This window comes from Amblyomma americanum, chromosome 3 (assembly GCF_052857255.1).
Source record: "Amblyomma americanum isolate KBUSLIRL-KWMA chromosome 3, ASM5285725v1, whole genome shotgun sequence".
Taxonomy (NCBI): Eukaryota; Metazoa; Arthropoda; class Arachnida; order Ixodida; family Ixodidae; genus Amblyomma; species Amblyomma americanum.
Window position 1 is genome coordinate 69,592,769 of NC_135499.1, and position 19,275 is coordinate 69,612,043.

The 19,275-nt window shown below is 48.2% G+C and overlaps 1 protein-coding gene across 1 annotated transcript in view; it reads left to right on the top strand.

Moving 5' to 3' along the window:
- LOC144123813 (ABC transporter G family member 23-like) overlaps positions 1–19,275 on the top strand; it is a 193,013-nt gene that overhangs the window by 72,374 nt on the left and 101,364 nt on the right. Inside the window, exons 7-9 of the mRNA XM_077656555.1 lie at positions 554–564; positions 6,891–7,056; positions 12,915–13,018. Coding sequence (XP_077512681.1) covers positions 554–564; positions 6,891–7,056; positions 12,915–13,018 — 281 coding nt within the window. The remainder of the gene's footprint in view (positions 1–553; positions 565–6,890; positions 7,057–12,914; positions 13,019–19,275) is intronic.

Genomic DNA, 19,275 nt, shown 5'->3' on the forward strand with positions numbered 1-19,275 from the left:
AACTCGGTTTCCTCACACGACAGCTCTCCTCTCCTCGTGCTCGCCACGCTCTTCGTCGCCGTGGCTTTGCTAACACCATTCGCACGTGCACACGCGCAACGCCGGGCTGGCACGTGTCGCGCTCCACTGTCGAAGCACCGCACTCAAAAATCTCCCAACGATCTAGTGTGCACCTCACAATAGGACTCCACCGTCCTCGAAAATAAACACATTTTTGATAAGACTTCCGTGTTCGCCGGAGTTCGCGACCGTAGTGCGCTCGCGTTGCGGCGAGGCAGGAAGTGGTCGCCCTCCGTGCTGCACTCGTCCTCGCCAGACCAACGCGTGAGCAAAGCACCCGAATAGTCGACACAGCGATCGTGCAGCCATGCTCTAGCGTTGTGCAACGCCTGGGTCGGGTTTTTCACAACGACGTGGCAGCGGGCGCTGAATGCCTCGCATTACGGGCGAGTTTGCCGTCGCATTGAAGGCGATGTCTCCCGCCCATTGGCGTGGCTAGGTGGACTGGCACCTGAGACTTGTAACTTTTCTGTTAAACCCTTCTCCCTCCAAGGGGCGTAGCCAGTAAGTGCTTTAGGGTGTGGCTGTTGTCTTACAAAAAGTCCAGAAAGGAGATGTATATCTCGATAATTTGAAGGAGACGGGTGTTAGAGCACCAGCACAGCCGCCTTGTCTACGCGCATGCCTCTCTGGCAACCCTGTTTTTGGTCTCAGAATCTAGGAGCTATTAAGGGTGTTTCTCCATCAGATTTTCAAAGAAAGGTTGCTGCAAAGTGAATTTTCATATCTGCCATCAGATTACACGGCTTGGCAGCCAGTACAAACGTACCAACGTGCAAATGATGGCTTACAATTAGCAAGAATATTTTTGTAAGCTTGAATGAGTGATTTTAGTGGTAATATTTCATTTCCAAAATTGAAGCCACACAGTTATGTTGCAACCCGACACTATGGACAGCCCGTAACCGACGCGAAAATAAATAGCGCACCAGCGGCGCTCACCTCTGCGCCCCATCAAAAAACGTCACCTGCTTGGCTGCTCCGAGGGCGGCAATGCTATGGCAATCAACAGTTCTCACCATTGCGGGTATACGGTAGGCGCAGCTGCCAAATGACTGGGTCAAGGATTGGACTGCATGGGACTGGGGCAAGAGACATGGGAGAGTGCTTTGCCCTGCAGTGGGCGTAGTAAGGTTGCTGCTGCTGCTGCTGCTGATGATGATGATGATGATAATGATGATGATGATGATGATGATGATGATGATGATGGTGATTTACAAATGTGAATATCTGAGCCGCGGCACACATGAGAACGGAGCAGAGCACGCGTGACGTAGATTGAATCGAAAAAAAAAGCGAAGGCCGCGATGAAGTCAGTGCCACTGAGCGCTCGCGCTATCATTGGTCTGCACTCGCAAAGCAGAGGTTGCTGAGATCGACGTCACTGGTCTGCTGTTTCACATTCGTTTTGGTCCTGGGTCGCCCGCAGTGCACAACTTCTGCAGGCTTTAGAACCAAAGGTAAATAAAATGCACTCCCAGGGCATGTGGCAGGTTCTTCCAGAAGCTATCTTGTCTCCATACTGTGCGAACTGTAAACGCACTGCTCTTGTTGCCCATAAGACTTCTTTGCAATTTTTATGTTCTTGTTAATTTCTTTTCGAGAAGTACTTGGAATTGTTCACTTTAATGTTATATGTTGCATTCTGAAACCCGCTCTATTGCTGTAATGTGTCGCCGCTGCGGGATGCAGCGTCGATAAAGATATAATTTATTTCAGAGAAGTTTTTTGCTGGGTTAGTAGATGTAACTTTCTGGCTGGAATTCCGTAATTTCACTGTATGTTCTTTAATTGATAATTTTAAAATTAACATATACTTCATAATTAATAATAATCAGCCAACTTTTGCATTATAACGAGTTTCCAGTGGTCACACTCTCATAGCAGATCGCAAAATATCCGTACAGAATTTGCCTCTTATAAAATTCCGCGCAGCTGAAACAAGGCGATCTCAATTTCTTGGCGGAGGTTTCCTGGCGGAGCAGCAGACGCGCAAAAGTTCCTTTTTTCTTGCGGTACCTCTCTGTAGGGGGGACAGGGTTGTGCATCGACTGGAGTTTCGTAATAGTTGTATACGGAAAAAATTGAATTTTCCGCTACGTCATATATTAGAAGTTAGCGACAGTTCTGGACGCCACACCGCTGTATATTTCCGCGAGGGCTGACAATGACACGTCCGTCGTGCTTGTAGTACCCAACCAGCCATACGAACTGCAAAAGAGAACCTGCGATAGTGTCCCACTTACCACCAAGCGCATCTCAGCGGCCGTTGCACCGCGCATACTCACAAGCTGTTTGCAACGCCTTTAAAGGCAGCGGCGGTGTCAGCCAATCAGAACGGGTTGCGCTGCAAAACGCCTTCCTACGCGTCCCTCATTCCGCGAATGGTGGCTCCATCACTGGGAAAAAAAGAGTACCAATGTCCAGCTGCTGCTCGGCGGAGGCTGTGTTCACGAATGGCGGCGCCCAACTCCGCAGCACTCCTCCGCATGTCTGAGCTCGTGCACACTCTTTGAAGCGAAAGCTTCGCTACCCTAGGTAAAGCCGATTTCGCCGTGCGTTGCCGGTTGACCTTCAAGTGAGCCAGAGGTCAAGTGTGGCTACAGGCCTTACCATATGGGGTCGACTATATGGTGTTCCACCACTTGACCTTCGAGCTTTCGATTCGCCGGTAGAGAGCGGTGGAATAGTGCCGGGACAATCGCGTGATGTCGCGCGATGGAAACTGCCGTTGTGACGTCAATCTGGAGGCCGCAGCGTTCGTTGGGTGACCAACTTCTCGCGATTAACCATTAATTTCACTGCCACCTGCAAGGGTGGCAGGGTGGGCGTGCTGCCTATCCAGTGTGCGGAACGCGCTGAACTTTACAGACGCCAAACCGTGTCTACTTGCCCGATACACCACAACTTTCGCTCTCTAACCAGGTTCAGCAGTAGTTAAACCACAGCTAATTTTTCTGGTATTTTTTTTAACTAGCGAGTGAAAAACTCGCCGCTCTTTCAAACAGCCACACAGAAATATTTTTAAATTACTGCAATAAATGTTTAAAAAACGGTCACATCTGTGCTCAGATATTTCAGGGACTATTTGTTGCATTTCCTGACCCTGATTGGACGAGAGATTCTTACCGTTCACAGTGCTGCGAACTTCTTGTGAGGTGGTGTATAGTAGGACGGCAGTATGTGCAGGAAGCGCGGAAGGGTGGCTGAATGATTAGCGAAACATAAGGCACGCTGCTGTGTATACACGTGCTACGCGACGATAAAAATTTTGCTCTGGGGCCGTGTTCTACAAGCTGTGGATTTTCCGTTGTCCATTTGGCGTCCATTCGGTCCTCGTTCAGTGGTCACTCAGATACGATAGCCGCGGCTTTCAAGCGTCTGCGGCAAGAGACCCGGCCATTGGGTGATCGGCGACCGCACCTTACCAGTGACTTAAATAAGATGCAATATGCAGCCTATTATTGGTGAGGTGCATCGCAGCGCTCTCCCAACAGGAGGCCACCGGACCTGACCACAGGCCGCCAATGGCCTCGATATGGTGAAGTCCGGCCCGACCAAACAATGGCCGGGTCGCTTGCCACAGACGCTCGAAAGCCGCGGGTGTATTATCTGAGTGACCACTGAACGAGGACCGAATGGACGCGAAATGGACAACGGATAATGGACAGCTTGTAGAACGCGGCCCCAGTTTTCGTTTCTGCCGTGGCCGTACAAAAAAAGAGCACCGCCGGAGGTGCATCCAAGTAGCAGGCGAGTGACGTATAGATCACTTTGCGGCTTTTTGTGCGCAGCTGTATCGTGCGTTACGTAGTGTGGCTGCGCCTGTCATAGCGTATATAAAATAGCGTTTTGTACATTCGTTCTTATCATTTGCGCAAAACTTATTAGAGAACGCGGTGTGAAGTGTGCCCGTTTGAACCGCACGTGAGCTCGGTCGTTGCAACGGACCATCAGAGCATAACGCGAGGCGCGCGGGCGCGAGTGAGTCGTGGCTGGATGGACGAGAAAAGACGTCGCGGTCAAGAACAGCAGACGCGTGGTATTCGAGTGACCGTCCAAATGGCCAACCGGGGCCGGTATCCGAATGCGCAGTATCTGCTAAGTGGGACGTAGTGCAGCAGTCGCTATGCATTGTAAGTTTTTTTCCGCAGCACACCACCACCGGTTTTCTATAGCGCCTTTTTAAGAATGCTTGAGAGGCACATTAAATGAGCCGTAGCCGAAAACAATTTCTATACATTGTAGGAATTACTCGACATTTACTGCGTACAAAACGCACATGGGTTCATCAGCGCGGCAAGCGGTTTTTGTTTTTCAGTTGCTTCAATGATTCATCACAATTTATTAACCTTGAAGGGTCCTGTACGTACATTACATAAGAGATGGGCATACAAGAGTGGCCGGCGGTCGTACATACATATGAAAGGGCAACTAATAACAGAAATAAGCAAAGCTAAAGCAAGTGTATCAAAAAATTGAAATAGTCGAGGAAGGACACAATGTGATAGGAGAAAAAATTGGTGGTGGTTTAGCTATGGTTAAAAATGGAGTGACGCGATAGCTACAGCTGGCCGAGTGAAACTTGGTCACGTGACCAACCACGTGATCAGCCATGGCGCCGCGCCGCCGGCACTGCTCCGCACCACGTGACCAACCACGTGACACCGTGGAGGTGCCGCCGCAGGGTTGCGCGCCGCCACGCTGAAGGCTCGAAATGCTACCGTAATGCAGCTATTGCTACAAAACATACAGCTATAAAACGAGCACATTAAAACGTGTCGCTCGGATTGCAGTACATGATAGCTGATGCAGGGTACAGGAAAATTTTTCCACTCCGATACGATCATCCGGCATGATCGCATCGGAGTGCGTAAAAGTTTTTCCCTGAGCACTGGAAAGTTGAACTCCAGTTTGTGGAAGGGGCAAAGAATTGACAATTTTCGGCGACACTAAAGATTTGAGACTGAGGGATAATTTCTTGATAGTAACACTTAGCCGAGGTTTGTACTGTGATGTAATGAAACGTGCTGCCCGGTTTTGGATGGCTTCGAATGAGTCAATTAGGTAGGCCTGATGAGGGCTCCATATCGTTGAGGCGTATTTTAGTTTACTGCGAATATATGTTGAATATCCTAGTTGTGTGATGGCTGCGGGGGACATGGCACGTGATCTGATGAACCCAAGTGCCCTGTAACCACTGTTACCTAGTTCCGTTACGTGATCTTCACGAGTTAGATTGGTCAATATCTCGATGCCCAGGTACCTGTATGCCTGTGGAGTTCAGGGATTATGAAAAATGAAGATTGGAGTGTTTTCGTGAAAGGTGCATGAATTTACATTTTGAAACATTGAGCTGCATAGTATGGCAAATGAAGATTGAAGTGTTTTCGTGAAAGGTGCATGAATTTACATTTTGAAACATTGAGCTGCATTAGCCAGCCGGAACACCACTTCCGCATTTGGGTAAGATCGTCCTCTAATATTGCCTGATTTCTGCTATTGCTGGTGCGGCGATAAATGACGCAATCGTCCGCAAAAAGAAGGACACTTGATGAGAATCCAGAGGGGAAATCGTTGGGGAAGATTAAAAACACTAACGCAGCAAGAAACGATTCCTAGGGGACCCCGGAGATTACCTCGGTAGTGTGGAATGCATGACTGGCGATGACGGTGAACTGCAGGAGGTTAATTAAAAATCAGTGGTTCCAGGATAAAGAGGGGGAGTGACAGACGTGAGGGTTGAGACATCAGACGTTGGTTGGGGACGCGTTCGAATACCTTGGCGAAATCTCAGTAATCGATGTCGGTTTGAAATTAGCATTAACTTAAGTGAAGATTAGTAGTAAGTTCTAACATTGTGTTTCGCACGAACCGCCTGCCCTGAAGCCATACTGATTGTGAAAGAAAAAGGAGTTCTCATCGAGGTGTATATTATATATTATATGCTCGAAAGGTTTACACGAGACATATGTCAGCGAAATGGGACGACAATTGGAGTGGTTGGTGCGATCTCCAGGTTTAAAATCTGGCGCAACTCTATACGTATTGTCCAGTTGTCCGGAATTTGCGTGGTTTCAAGAGATTAAGCGAAAATCAGCTTTAGGATCTTCGCGGATAGAAAATGTTGTTTTCTTAACCTTCGGGCTGTCAAGAAATATTCTTGATTTTTGTTGAAGTGCGCCAGCTTCACAATAATTAGACGGTTTTTGCCCGACACGGCCCAGGCGGTGCGCACGCTCAATCTGATGGTTGCCAGTTGAAATGACGAGCTTGTGTTTCGGACTGCTCCGAAGATTCATCGAGTTCGTTCTAAATTCTGAAGAAAAATAAGTTCTAGCGGCATAGGCGGTTCTCGGCATCGTTGTATACTTGGTCGTCAGCAGTTTACCAGAGGAATATAGATTTTGGTCAGGCCTGCGTTTGGCTCTATATTCCCAGACTAATTGAGCAAAAGAAAAGTAAGATAAGCCTTGAGGCAATAGAAGCCAGCAATGCATAATATCCTTTGACAAGAATCAACTGTGTCTTTGGGGCGCGACTCCACCAGCAAGAAAAAGCCACTAGAGTGAGAACATGTGGCACAGGGCAGATAACTAGCCTGCAGTAGAAGGAAATGCATCTGCGGCGACGAGCTCCAACGGGGTAGCCACGGAATAGCGCACCAGGCATGTACGCACGAGCCGAGGCGTGTTCCTGTGGCGGGTCGTGCGCGGCGCGTATCACACAAGTTGCATTTCCGAGGCGCAGTGAACAGTCGTGGCTAACGTAGAGAAGGGCGGCTGTGCCAAGGCGAGTGAGAGCAAATTGGCGCTGCTTACGGTGCGCAGAACCATCGTCTTCCAACTGGTGATGCCGTCCTGCGTGGGCGTTGTCTTCTGCCTGTTCGTGGGCGGCAACCCGACAGACCTGTCCATGGCCGTGGTAAACCAAGACCCACAAGGCCTGTATCCGCGCCTCTTCCTTGAGTTCATCGACGCCGACATCATCGTGAAGGTACCTTCAAAATGAGCTGGCAGCTTATGGCGCTGATGGGCTCCCCTTGATGCGCTTAATTACCTTTGGGCGCCTCACTTCAGTTGCATGTTTTCTTCCCGGTAGTTATACACAGGACATTAAGTACATAAATCACCTTGCGGCATTTCACTACTCAAGCTAAATAATTTATAGTTGATTTTCTTCTAGTGCTTGTTAGATTTCGTTTCATCAACTTAACGATGCCTGCGACGTATAAGAACTGTTTAAGTCACGTAAGGCAAGAAAAAAAACTGCTATATAACTGCTGATACGTCATTTGTTGTCATTCTAGTTTTTGAACTATAGGCAGGCTGCAGTGTAGTAGCGCATTAAAACCAGGCATCAGAGATTTAATAGCAGCTTTTAACGCGATAGCGTTAAGGAGCTCGTGTCGCAGAAAAGCCGGTGTCGTCTGCGTCGGCGGCGTTTGCCGTGAGAGAAAAATGGCGCATCTCGGTGGACACCGGAACCGCGCCGTAAGGGAAGGGATTTTCCTTCCTTTACGGCGCGGTAAGGGTGTTTAGCGAGAATTGTGAGACAGGCGTCATTTCCTTTCCTTAAAACCAATTTTCATTTCATTTTCCTTTCCTTACGGCCCGGTTCGGGTGTCCACCGAGATATGTGAGACAGGCGTCCTTTCCAAAAATTGCCCAACGGGCCACGCGTCACGCAGAACGGGCGATGGCGTTCCGTGCACTCCTTGGCAACGGTGCAACCCGCTGTAACGTCTCACTCTTAAAGACGAAGCTTAAGCGTCCTCCATATTTTTTTCACTTCTCACGTGACCTGAAACACTTCTTAAGTGTTTATTCATAATTCATTAATAAATTCCGAACCCAAACAGCGTCAAGAAAAATTAAATTGTAAAATTTAAGCGGTCGTAGGGGAACAGCATGGTGCAATCCGAGTATGCGAATGACTAAGATTTAATTTGAAAGAAGAAAACACACAGTAAACATTTGATGGCGATCTGGTTTAAAGGCCTGGAGACACCAAATATCTTGGAATGTGGTTTACTCTGGAATGGTGTGTACAGAAGTCGTAAACATGGATGGCCACATCGAATTTATCGGCGTCCTATAAATTATTTTCAATAAATTTTTTCGCCCCGCCGTGGTGGCTCAGTGGTTAGGGCGCTCGACTACTGATCCGGAGTTCCCGGGTTCGAACCCGACCGCGCCGGCTGCGTTTTTATGGAGGAAAAACGCTAAAGCGCCCATGTGGTGTGCGATGTCAGTGCACGTTAAAGATCCCCAGGTGGTCGAAATTATTCCGGAGCCCTCCACTACGGCACCTAATCTTCCTTTCTTCTTTCACTCCCTCCTTTATCCCTTCCCTTACGGCGCGGTTCAGGTGTCCAAAGATATATGAGAGAGATACTGCGCCATTTCCTTTCCCCAAAAACCAATTATTATTATTATTAATGAAATTTTTTCCTCTAATTTGAGTCTCGGTTTCTGCGGCCAGACGGCGGTTGCGGCGCCGCAAGTGAGTACGACATAAAGTAAGGCATACAAAAACTGCATTATAACCGCTGCTTTGTCGCTTCAATTCATTGAAATTTTAGACTAAACTGCTGCGTGAGCCCGAATGGCAGCAAGTGAGAACTAAGAGCTATTATACTGAAGATTTTTTTTATACCTCACGTGATCTGCAGCTCACTTGTGACTTCGCAACCATCTTTAGACGGCTGAAACCGAAGCGGCATGGAGAAATAAATTTCATTATAAGTTAGGTACTTAGCGTAGGCGAATTTCGCGTGGTGTTTCATGTTTTCCAATGTCTCGCGAATCACACCAAATATTTGGAGTATTCCTGGAGTCGAAGGATGCGGAAGACATTTGTGAACATGAACGGTCGCCTTAAATAATTATTAAATACTTCTTCCAAACAGTTTCGGTTTCAGTACCCGAACGGGGGTTCCGGCTTTGCTTGGACCGAGGTATGATCTGCCGTCAATCATTCAAAACCTGCAATATAATTATGCTTTGTTCACTTGTCATCATTGCAGCTTCTAGAGGAGGTTAGCGTTTGGGGAGAATGAAACGACAAAGCAACTCTTATATTGCAGCTTTTGTATTGCGCCTGGAACTAGAGGGTACTAAAGCTGCAGGGGACAAGAAATCCAAAGGCAAATTATTTATTGAGCGCTGGTGAATACCACTAGGTGATCCATGTTTACCAATGTTACGCACGTCATTCTAAACCAAAAGCACACTGCAAAATTTTGATGTGCCTAGCCTCCAGAACAATGGAACACACACAAAAAAGTGCTTCAGGACATAGATTGTAGGAGGTCTACTATAAGGCAGAGTTACAAAGGAAAAAAATTAAAAAGAACGCTAAGGTTCCATTCCTTCCGATTAGAATCAAATGGTCTCAATAGGTCAACTAATTGTACTCCTGAATCCGATGGGTTAATCCAGTTGGTTTTCCTACACCCCGTTGGGAACCGCAATTGGTTATACCATTTCTATTGGGTCAACCAGTTGAGGGGTGCGATCGGGACACCCAAGCGGGCATTCAAAATGTAGCTTCCGATTGGAAGTTTAGTTGGACTCCAATGATTTTCTTGACTGGGATCTGCATATGGCTCTATGCAAACGCAGAACAGCAGTATAATTACGTCCTTATAAAAAAGATATTAGCTGCCCAGGGAGAAAAAAAAGAGTTGTATCTAATTTGGCATTAGAGTTAGGTCCAGTTAGAATCAAATGGGCTCACTAGGTCACCTAATTAGACCAACTATGTAGGCCACTTGCTTTCTTTACTTCCAGTTGGGCAGTCCGGTAAGTTCTACGGTTTCATTTGAATAATTCAACTGCGAGGCACAGTTGGATATTCCATTTCTTTCCAATTATCTCCAATTGATCATAGCAGTTGAACATTCCAATTGGAGTTTCCGAGTGGAAAGCCTGATCGAAAGCAAATGATTTTCTTTACCGAGATATGCATATTGCTGTCTGCAAACACAGAGCAACTAATTAGGATTTTCTTAAAGAAAGATATTAGCAGCTTGATCTGCTGGATCGTTATCAACATTTTCACCATCACTGCAGTCGTGATAAATACAAAAATTGGAGAGGACACTCAAATTCCGCGTCAAAGGTATGGCGCGATAGCGTAGCGGGTTAGGCTTTCCATTATTAGCGGTTTGACACCTTTCAAGGGTGCATTTTTTCTCAACGGCTTCAATTAAGTAATTTATAAATTACACACTCTGAATTTTCTTATTTAGCATCATCAAGCATTGGCTTTTCATTCTGACATCTTTGAACCCCCTTGTTCCAATTGTTTCATTTTCATTTATTTAAATAAAAATTGATTAATTACAATGATTTCATTAACTCGTCATCGCCTCTCACAGACCAATCAATGATCAATCACTGGAACCACAAATCACCTTTGATACGATCTTTTTTTACGCAGCCCTTGATTATTTCTGACACGTGGTGCCGACTACTCTAGGAGGATGATCAAAGAATGGGGTATTCAAGGCTGCAGAACAAACGATCTTTGAGCGGACATATATCGAACACTTTTGTGCCACCGCTTCAGGTTTGTGATGTTCCTTGTAGTGTTGTGTTTGTGGTGTGTAGTGTAGTGTTCGAATGCTATGCTCCAGGGATTCCAAATGAATCTTTCTAGTGGTTTCAAAAATGCAAATGGAAATTTCCGGAGTTCCCGGGTTCTAACCCGACCGCGGCGGCTGTGTTTTTATGGAGGCAAAACGCTAAGGCGGCCGTGTGGTGTGCGATGTCAATGCGCGTTAAAGATCCCCAGGTGGTCAAAATTATTTCGGAGCCCTCCACTACGGCACCTCTTTCTTCCTTTCTTCTTTCACTCCCTCCTTTATTCCTTCCCTTGCGGCACGGTTCAGGTGTCCAATGATATATGAGACAGATACTGCGCCAGTTCGTTTCCCCCCCCCCCAAAATTTAATAATATTATTATTATTATTACTAAATTTTTGGACCCAATGTTTTTCGTTGCGTCCCGGGCGTCCAGCTCTATCTCAAGTCAGAAAAGTGGACAATAAGCAGGCATTTTCTCAGCCAGACACCAGTGCAAATATTTTCCATTCCTTAATGGCTAAAATAGAGCCGGTCAATACAAGCGACAATATCAAAACCCGTGGAAACGTGCAAACGCAAGCGGGATGACGAATCAAATTAGATCGCAATCACAGTTCTTGTCAAAAACAGAAACAAAGCGCACGACACGGTCATAGTCAACATAGCCGCTCTGGGAGGGGGAGACGTTCACGCTTCAGCGTGGTGCCGCGCGCAGCCAACTGCGCGACGCTGCTCTGGGGTGCGCTGTCTCGGATGTCGGAACCTTCCACCTGCAGCTCTCTATGCGCAGCGCGAGCGGTCTGCGCTTCCCACTTCGCTCGTGAGCGGGCTTCTCGGGGCCGCAGAATGACGAAGGGAGCACTCGCTGAGAAAAAGAACCTGCGTGCGCTGCACTGCAGGTGATACGCGGGGAGCGCACGCAAGTGACATGTTATCGATGTGTGCAGCGCAAACTGATAACATATGCTCCGGCGCCCGCCGAAAGCTGGCTTTCCCAAGTTTCACATCCGTTGCAAGGCCCGGCCTTGAAAAGGCCTGCATTGCATGGCACCCATACGCAACAGATGACGCTGAAAAGCTCCAAAATATCCAGCGTTTTGCGACCCGCTTCATCTTGCTGAAGTGGTGGTGGTGGTAGTGGTTTTATTAAAAGTAATAGTAAAAAGGTGGTGGTAGTGGTTTTATTAAAAATAATAGTAAAAAGGAAGGAAAAGATTTTTGCTAGCCCCGGCATCTGCCATCGATACTGAAGCACCTGAGCTGGGGCAGCGGAAATAAAGGACAGCAGGCAGAATGGAGAAATGAAATGAAAGAGGTGAGGGGAGTAAAAAGGAAGGAAAAGATTTTTGCTAGCCCCGGCATCTGCCATCGATACTGAAGCACCTGAGTTGGGGCAGCGGAAATAAAGGATAGCAGGCAGAAGGAGAAATGAAATGAAAGAGGTGAGGGGACAGGAAGAGAGGATAGGGGGAGAAGTAATATGTACAAAGTTTTTACACAATAAGAAATGTGTCCAGGTTGTGTGCGTGATTAGTTAATTTTAGAGGAATTAAATCACACACGCGCGCAGCACTGTGTTGGTTACAACTGGAGTGGGGCGTCCAGTTAGCAATCGTTCCAAGGTAGAACTCGCGGAGCGTTCGGTCACTGCGTGTAACTACCTGACGGAGAACAGACGGGACGTCAAGCCCGTGTGCTCTAGGAATGCACAGAGGCTCACCAAAGTTCGCTCACGAGTGCGCGCACTGCCCTGCGGCCACAATAGCGTCTTGATGGAGTATTTGAATCCTCTGGTAGACAGAAGAAAGAAAACCCGTCAAAATTCTTAGCCATTTTACTTATCCAGACTTGGTATCCGACTCGAAAACCACATCGTGAAGGATTCCAGAAGAACTTCCCATCATAAGCATAGCTTATGCCTTTAATTTATTTTTGCTCACACCAATACACGTTTTCAATTTTGCTAAGGACAACATCCGAATGGAACGCTGTACCTAACAATTCCTCGTTTTTTCTCCCTCCTTTGTTGATGTTCATTGCTTTCTCAATACTATTATTGCATTGAGTAATAATGTTGTTCCGCGTGCGGCAGTATGGATTGTACAAATGGACTTGGCGTTTTTTTTTCTTTTGTATGATGCCACAGCCACTGGTATTCATTTATGTATCTTTTCTTCTCCTGTTCGGGCATGCCAAATGTCGGCAGTATTCAATAAATAAATAACCATGCAATTCGGCGCCATTCGCAACGAACTTTCGCAGAAGCCGTACTCGTCCCGGGAAGAGGCGTTCGCGGCCGTCAGGAGAGAAGATGCCTGGGGCGTCATCTACGTCCCAGAGAACTACACCGAGAACTTCAAACTGCGGTGAGTCCATGCGACCGGTCCTCATATATCTGTTCGCCTCACGCGCCAGCAGCGCAGGTTTCGAGCGCGGCGATGTGACAGGCGCACAGCCACGGGGGAATGCCCAATAAATCATCTCCTCGCAGCCACTTAGCGTCGGACCATGGTCTAAAGCACTGCACGGGCCCGGGCTTTGCGGAAAGCCGGGCACGGGCTAGTCCGGCCAGTGGACCGGGCCTGGTCCGGGTAACACAAATTTTCTTCGGTCTCGGGCCGGGCTGGTGCCTATCGAATAAGCAGGCCCCGCCTGCGGTTCAGGCAACGTTTCCTCCGGGCCCGGTTCAGTCCCTACTCATTGAAGTCTCTCTCACCAGTGACACCAGACAACGTCCCACTTGCCTTCGTGTCGGAGGGGAAGAATTGAGTCGACCACTTGCTTCTTCGCTCCTGTAAACTTACCCGCGTTTCGGGACGACTCTGTCCGTTTCGAGTTTCTGTTTTTTCCCGCTCTGGTTCTTTGACAGCAAAGGGGAGGAAGCATTCACTGCTGCGGCTGAGGCTGCTCAGTGGCGAGGCGACTAAGAGAGTTTGAGGGTGGTGACAAAAGCGGAAGATTTCACGGAAACGAGGAAAACAGCACTTTTTTTTGTTTGCCAATCCCATCTGAGTGCTTTCGTGCGGGTGCAGCTTTCAGCCGCCAAGTGCTGTTGTTGTGCTCTTGGACCGAATTTCGCAATGCCGCTGCCAAAGGCAAAAAGGAAGAAAAGGTACATAAAAGGGAAAAATTATATAACATTACACGTAGTAATGTGGATGATGAGCGCTAGCTATGGAGACACAGTCACGTTTCAATCTCAACTATTCCTTGTCGATACCATTCATGCAGGCTGTTCCACGTGTTTCTGGTCTTCGGCGCATTGAAATTCCGCGAAAGCCAGCGCGCAGGGACTCAGTAATAGGACATGAGCTATGTTCTAGGGAGCTTTCCAACGTATGCTTTCAAAGCCAATCTCACTCCTTCGCCTCCATCCTGCTCCCACTCCTACAAAGGCCCCTTACAGGTGCCTGCCCGCGTTGCACTTTCGGACCGTGCACAGCGCTTGGCAGGCACTCGCAGATGCATGGCGGCGGTGGCGGTAGCTTCGAAGACCAGGACGCTTGGTGTCGAAGCCCGGGGCTTCCTGCCGGGTCGCTGGTCATTAAGAGGTTTGATTTCGTGGGTACTCCTTTTGCAAGTATGTCGGGAGTGCTTTATAGGTTTCGTTCCCGGTTCTTCAAAGCCTGTCGCATTTGCGCCCCTTTTCTTTACATCTGTTTTCTTTATAATACGGAAACACTACAGAGTCCCAACGCTAGCCAAGCTAGATAGAGCAAAGCGCGCCGTTCTCGAAACTATGCGACACGCGAATCAGCCGCGGTGCGGCTGCTCGAGGGAAGCTTTGGCAAAAAGAAATGAGGGGGGCGTCTGCCGTCACGAACGGCCGCACCGAGTAGGAGGAAGCTCTCAAGTCTGGCTGTATTAAATTCTGAAGGGTGGACGAGAGCTGCGACAGTAGTGGAGGAGGGGATAAAAATGAAAAGCAGAAAGCAAAAAAGAAGTCGGCAAAGGATAGGAATAGCAGAAAAGAAGAAGAAAACAGCAATGTCACCGCGAAGAAAGCAAGGCCACAGATCAACAGAACAGAGTGATGTCATCAAGAGGGGGTAAGGGTAATGGGAGAGGGTAAAGTTAGTTCAGAATAGCAGCGTGTTGAGGGTGAACGAAATGGGGTGCCTGTCTATTGCTGCAAAGGGTTCTAGACCTAGGTTCCAAGACGTCTTGTTTCGTGCACAGCCCGTCTTTGCGGGCTCTCTTTTCCTTGTGCTCCTTGTGGTCCAAGAACGCTGGGAAGCTGAAGGAAAGACTTTTGTCAGGGCAGCTTAAACTTGTCGCAAAGAATGCTGCAAAAAGCGACGTTTGGTAAAAATTTCTTGAAGTGGGCATTGCGACCACGTCGGCATTATTGTGCGCAATGCAGTGATGCAAAGCTTTCCTAAGCTACGATATCAGCAAGACAGGAATCCTCGCAGCTAAGCCGGCACAACTTTAAGACAACAACTCTTGAATGCGCGAACATCACTTCTATTTTTGCTTCTAATAATTGATAATACCAATAAGTGTTAAAGAAAGCCTGACAGTGACTTTTGTGGGCTTATGCGTCAAGGATATGCGGTCGTTTGATTTTGTTCACAGAGAAGGCTTCATGAAGCTCGGAGAAGAACTGATTAAAATTGGCGCCTTCTACGGAAACGTTTTTGCCAGTGGCTTGCTTCCACATCCAACAAGTATGGCTCGAAATCCTCTCAGGTAGCCTGCAATGCGAGCCGCCATGAAACCCGCATTGAAACTGCAACGAAGGACAATCGGTGTGCAGTCACAACTGACGTGGATAGACAATGCTAAGAAAGTTACACTACTGCGGCTGTCAGTTTTATTGGCTATAACTGGGTCCTGCAGAGCAAAGTTCTGTTCACGTGCGATTTTCCGAACGAAAGGAAGACAGGCGAGAACATACGGAAAGAAATATTGCGCAGCTTCTCCAAGCTTGCCTTTTCTGAAGCCATCCTGGAGAACGTGGTGTTTGTGACCGAGCAAGGCACCAATATTATAAATGCACTCCAGCCGTACACGAGGATCAGTTACGCGCCCCACATTCTGAATACAGTCCTCCGAAAAACTTTCGATGAGTCATTCGGCCCGACAGAAGTGCCCGCTTTGCAGGACACGATGAAGAGTGTGAAGGCACTGGTAACATTTCTTAAGCAAAGTGGACTCGCTTGCCAATGGCCTCAAGCCGTGTACCAGGGCATGCCCACCAGATGGAACTGGCAATGGGGAGGTCCGTGCACGACTGCTCTCGATGCACCGTCTGGTGCCGCCACTTGTGTGTTGACGAGGTATTTCACGACTTCAAGCATGATCTGGGTCATCTTCAGTAGTTTGGCTACCTCCTGGTGAGGGGTGCTGATTATAACGATGTTAGAGCCCGGCCATAGACAAGCCAGGAATTTAGTATCTTCTACATGATTTCCATGAATAGGCTTCAGATAAAGCTCTGGATACTTGGTGCTTGGTAAAATCCTTGACCAGGAGGTCTTTCTTTATTTGGCCGTATTACGATTTTGAAGTCGATCCTTGGAAGTGGCGGAAGCTTGCGACGTTTTATAGGCGTAGGGTTCGGCTTCTGCTTGATGAGCGAAATCGATGATACGGAGTTGGTAGGCGCGAGAGGGTTGTCCGGAACCACGGCTTGTTCACCTTTAGCGAGTGAGGCGGGGTTTCGTGCGCTTATAGAGGTTTAGCGTCCAGTTGAAGTAAGGGTCCTCCGGCGGCGTCCCCAGCGTTGGTGCCTCCTGCGTCGAGCGTTGCCCGGAAAGGAATGTCCTGGACTTTCATTTCGGTTGAGGCTTGACTTCTTCCGGGCGCTGCAGGTAGCGAGCGCAGCCTGCTGGGGTCTGGTTGGGAAGCGGCGTTGTTATCCATATGCTACGCTGATGTCACGCGCGGCCTCGCGACGCGCCGCCGGAGCGGCGTCAGGCCTAGCACATTGGCGCCATTGCGGAGGTTTTCAAAAGCAGCTTGTGCAGACATATTAACAATAATAATTGTTTTTTGGGGAAAGGAAATGGCGCAGTATCTGTCTCGTATATCGTCGGACACATGAACCGTGTCGTAAGGGAAGGGATAAAGGAGGGAGTGAAAGAAGAAAGGAAGAAAGTGGTGCCTTAGTGGAGGGCTGCGGAATAATTTTGACCACCTTGGGATCTTTAACGTGCACTGGCATCGCACAGCACACGGGCGCCTTAGCGTTTTTCCTCCATAAAAGCGCAGCCGCCGCGGTCGGGTTCGAACCCGGGAACTCCGGTATCTCATATATCGTTGGACACCTGAACCGCGCCGTAAGGGAAGGGAGAAGGGAGGGAGTGAAAGAAGAAAGGAAGAAAGGGGTGCCGTCGTGGAGGGCTCCGGAATAATTTCGACCACCTGGGGATCTTCGGTCGGCTGCGTTTTTCTTTCAAGGCGCCCGTGTGCTGTGCGATGTCAGTGCACGTTAATGATCCCCAGGTGGTCGAAATTATTCCGGAGCCCTCCACTACGGCACCCCTTTCTTCCTTTCTTCTTTCACTCCCTCCCTTATCCCTTCCCTTACGGCGCGGTTCAGGTGTCCAACGATATGTGAGACAGATACTGCGCCATTTCCTTTCCCCAAAAACCAATTATTATTATTATTATCAGTAGTCAAGCGCCCTAACCACTGAGACACCGCGGCACGTATAAGGAATACCCTAGTTACATGGCCGACTTAACCACGGTTAACCGTAACCATCGTTAGGCGGAGATAACTTGGTTATCGCTAACCTCAGTTTGGCGGTGTTACACGCGAAAACCTGTCCCAGGAACGTGTTCGACGCTGGTCACGTGACTGATGCTCCAGACACAATTATAAGGCCCATTTTATTCCCGTGATATACCAAACATTTAAAAAAACACTGTGATAAGAAGTTCTTTTGGTGAACTAAGCTTGGTATCGCCTGTGCATCTAACTTGTTGCCCGAGGTAGTTCGAATTGAGACAAAACATGAAGGTAGTCTTTCAACGTGGGGTGCAGTCGACACCGTAGCCGATGCTAGAGCCAAGGCAATCCATCTTCGCTGCTTGCCGTCGGCCTCGGCACTTTGAGCTATTTCGTTTTCTTCTCGCTGTTGTCGTTTTATTCAATTTAATATTGATTCTCGGGTCATAACAAATGCACTTTGCTGTTTAAGTCTATTTTCAATTCTATTCCATAATTTTTTTCGTGTTTGAATTGTATTTTACTACATGAAGCGTTAAAAGTGCTGTGCGTCGGCGGGAAGTCGTGCATAGCGATGGTTCTGAGCAAGCCTATGCCGGGCGGCGAGGAAGAGAGCAAGTTCCTCTCTGTGTTCGCCGCTTATCAAGTGGAAATGCAGCAGATACGTCTGCGACAGCTCGCCATTCTTGGCGAACTTGAAGACAAGCATGCCGAGCAAGAACGAGCCGAACATACGTGCCGGCGCCTCCAAGCTCTAACTGCAAGGCAGTGCTCTCGCGAGCTGAGTGTGTGGGCGTATCCGCGCGAAGCTTCAAGGTACGAAGGAACGCTTCCGCACATGCCAGAGGCTGGGTTTAGGGAGAACTTCAGAATGACAAGAGGCACATTTAAATACATTTTAAATGTGTGTGACTGCATGAGGAGGCTGGACACAAATATGCGGAAAGCAATACCGCTGCATAAACGTGTGGCAATTGCCATATATCGTTTTGCTACTTCCGAGGAAGAAAGAACTGTGGCAAACGTAATTGAAGTCAGTCGCTCCTCAGTTAACATCATTGTTAAGGAGTTCTGCGATGTTGTTGTGCGACTTCTCGAACCTCGGTACGTGAGAATGCCGAGGACGCACGAACTGGCCGAACACCTGCAGCAGTCTTCTGCAGTTGCAGGCTTCCCTCAAGCTGTTGGAGCACTAGACTGCTGCCACATCGAAGTCTCTCCACCTTCCGAGCATGCAGTGGACTACCATAACTATGAGGGGTGATATAGTGTAATGCTTTTGGCTGTTGCTGACCACAGGTACAAATTCCTTTGCGCAAACAGCGGATCTCCTGGGAGGAACCATGACGCAGGTGTGTTTGCGGAATTGAAACTGCCAAAGATTCTGAGCAGTGAATTGTTTAAGATGGAAACCAAAACCATGAAAGGAGTACACTTTTCACCTCTGCTGCTGGCTGATCAAGCCTTCCCACTCCAAAAAAACATCATGAAGCCATACCCTCATTTTGGGACTACTGATTCTGCTACGCAAGCATTTAACTTTCATCTTTCAAGTGCCAGGCCTGTGGTAGAAAATGCCTTCGGGCGGCTCAAGGCAACTTTTCGCATACTGCTTAACCTTGAATGCGACATTGTCAATGTGAACAAAGTCATTTGCTGCTGCTGCGTACGCCGCACTATTTGTGAGGAAATGACTGACAGATGCGACGCAGAGGAAATGACTGACAGATGCGACGCCAACTGGCTGGATGTAGTGCGTCTAGAGGATGGACGACGACCACAGCCTTCCTGCACAAGAAGTCAAGAGGAGCCCTAGGGAGTGGCAGTGAGAAATGCCCTGGCGAAGCCCCTTGTTTCACAGTGAACGGTCTTGCATGTGTAGCAGCAGCATGATCGGCATGATCGAACGTTTCCTTCGTTCCCTAAAAACATCCCTCAAAGCCC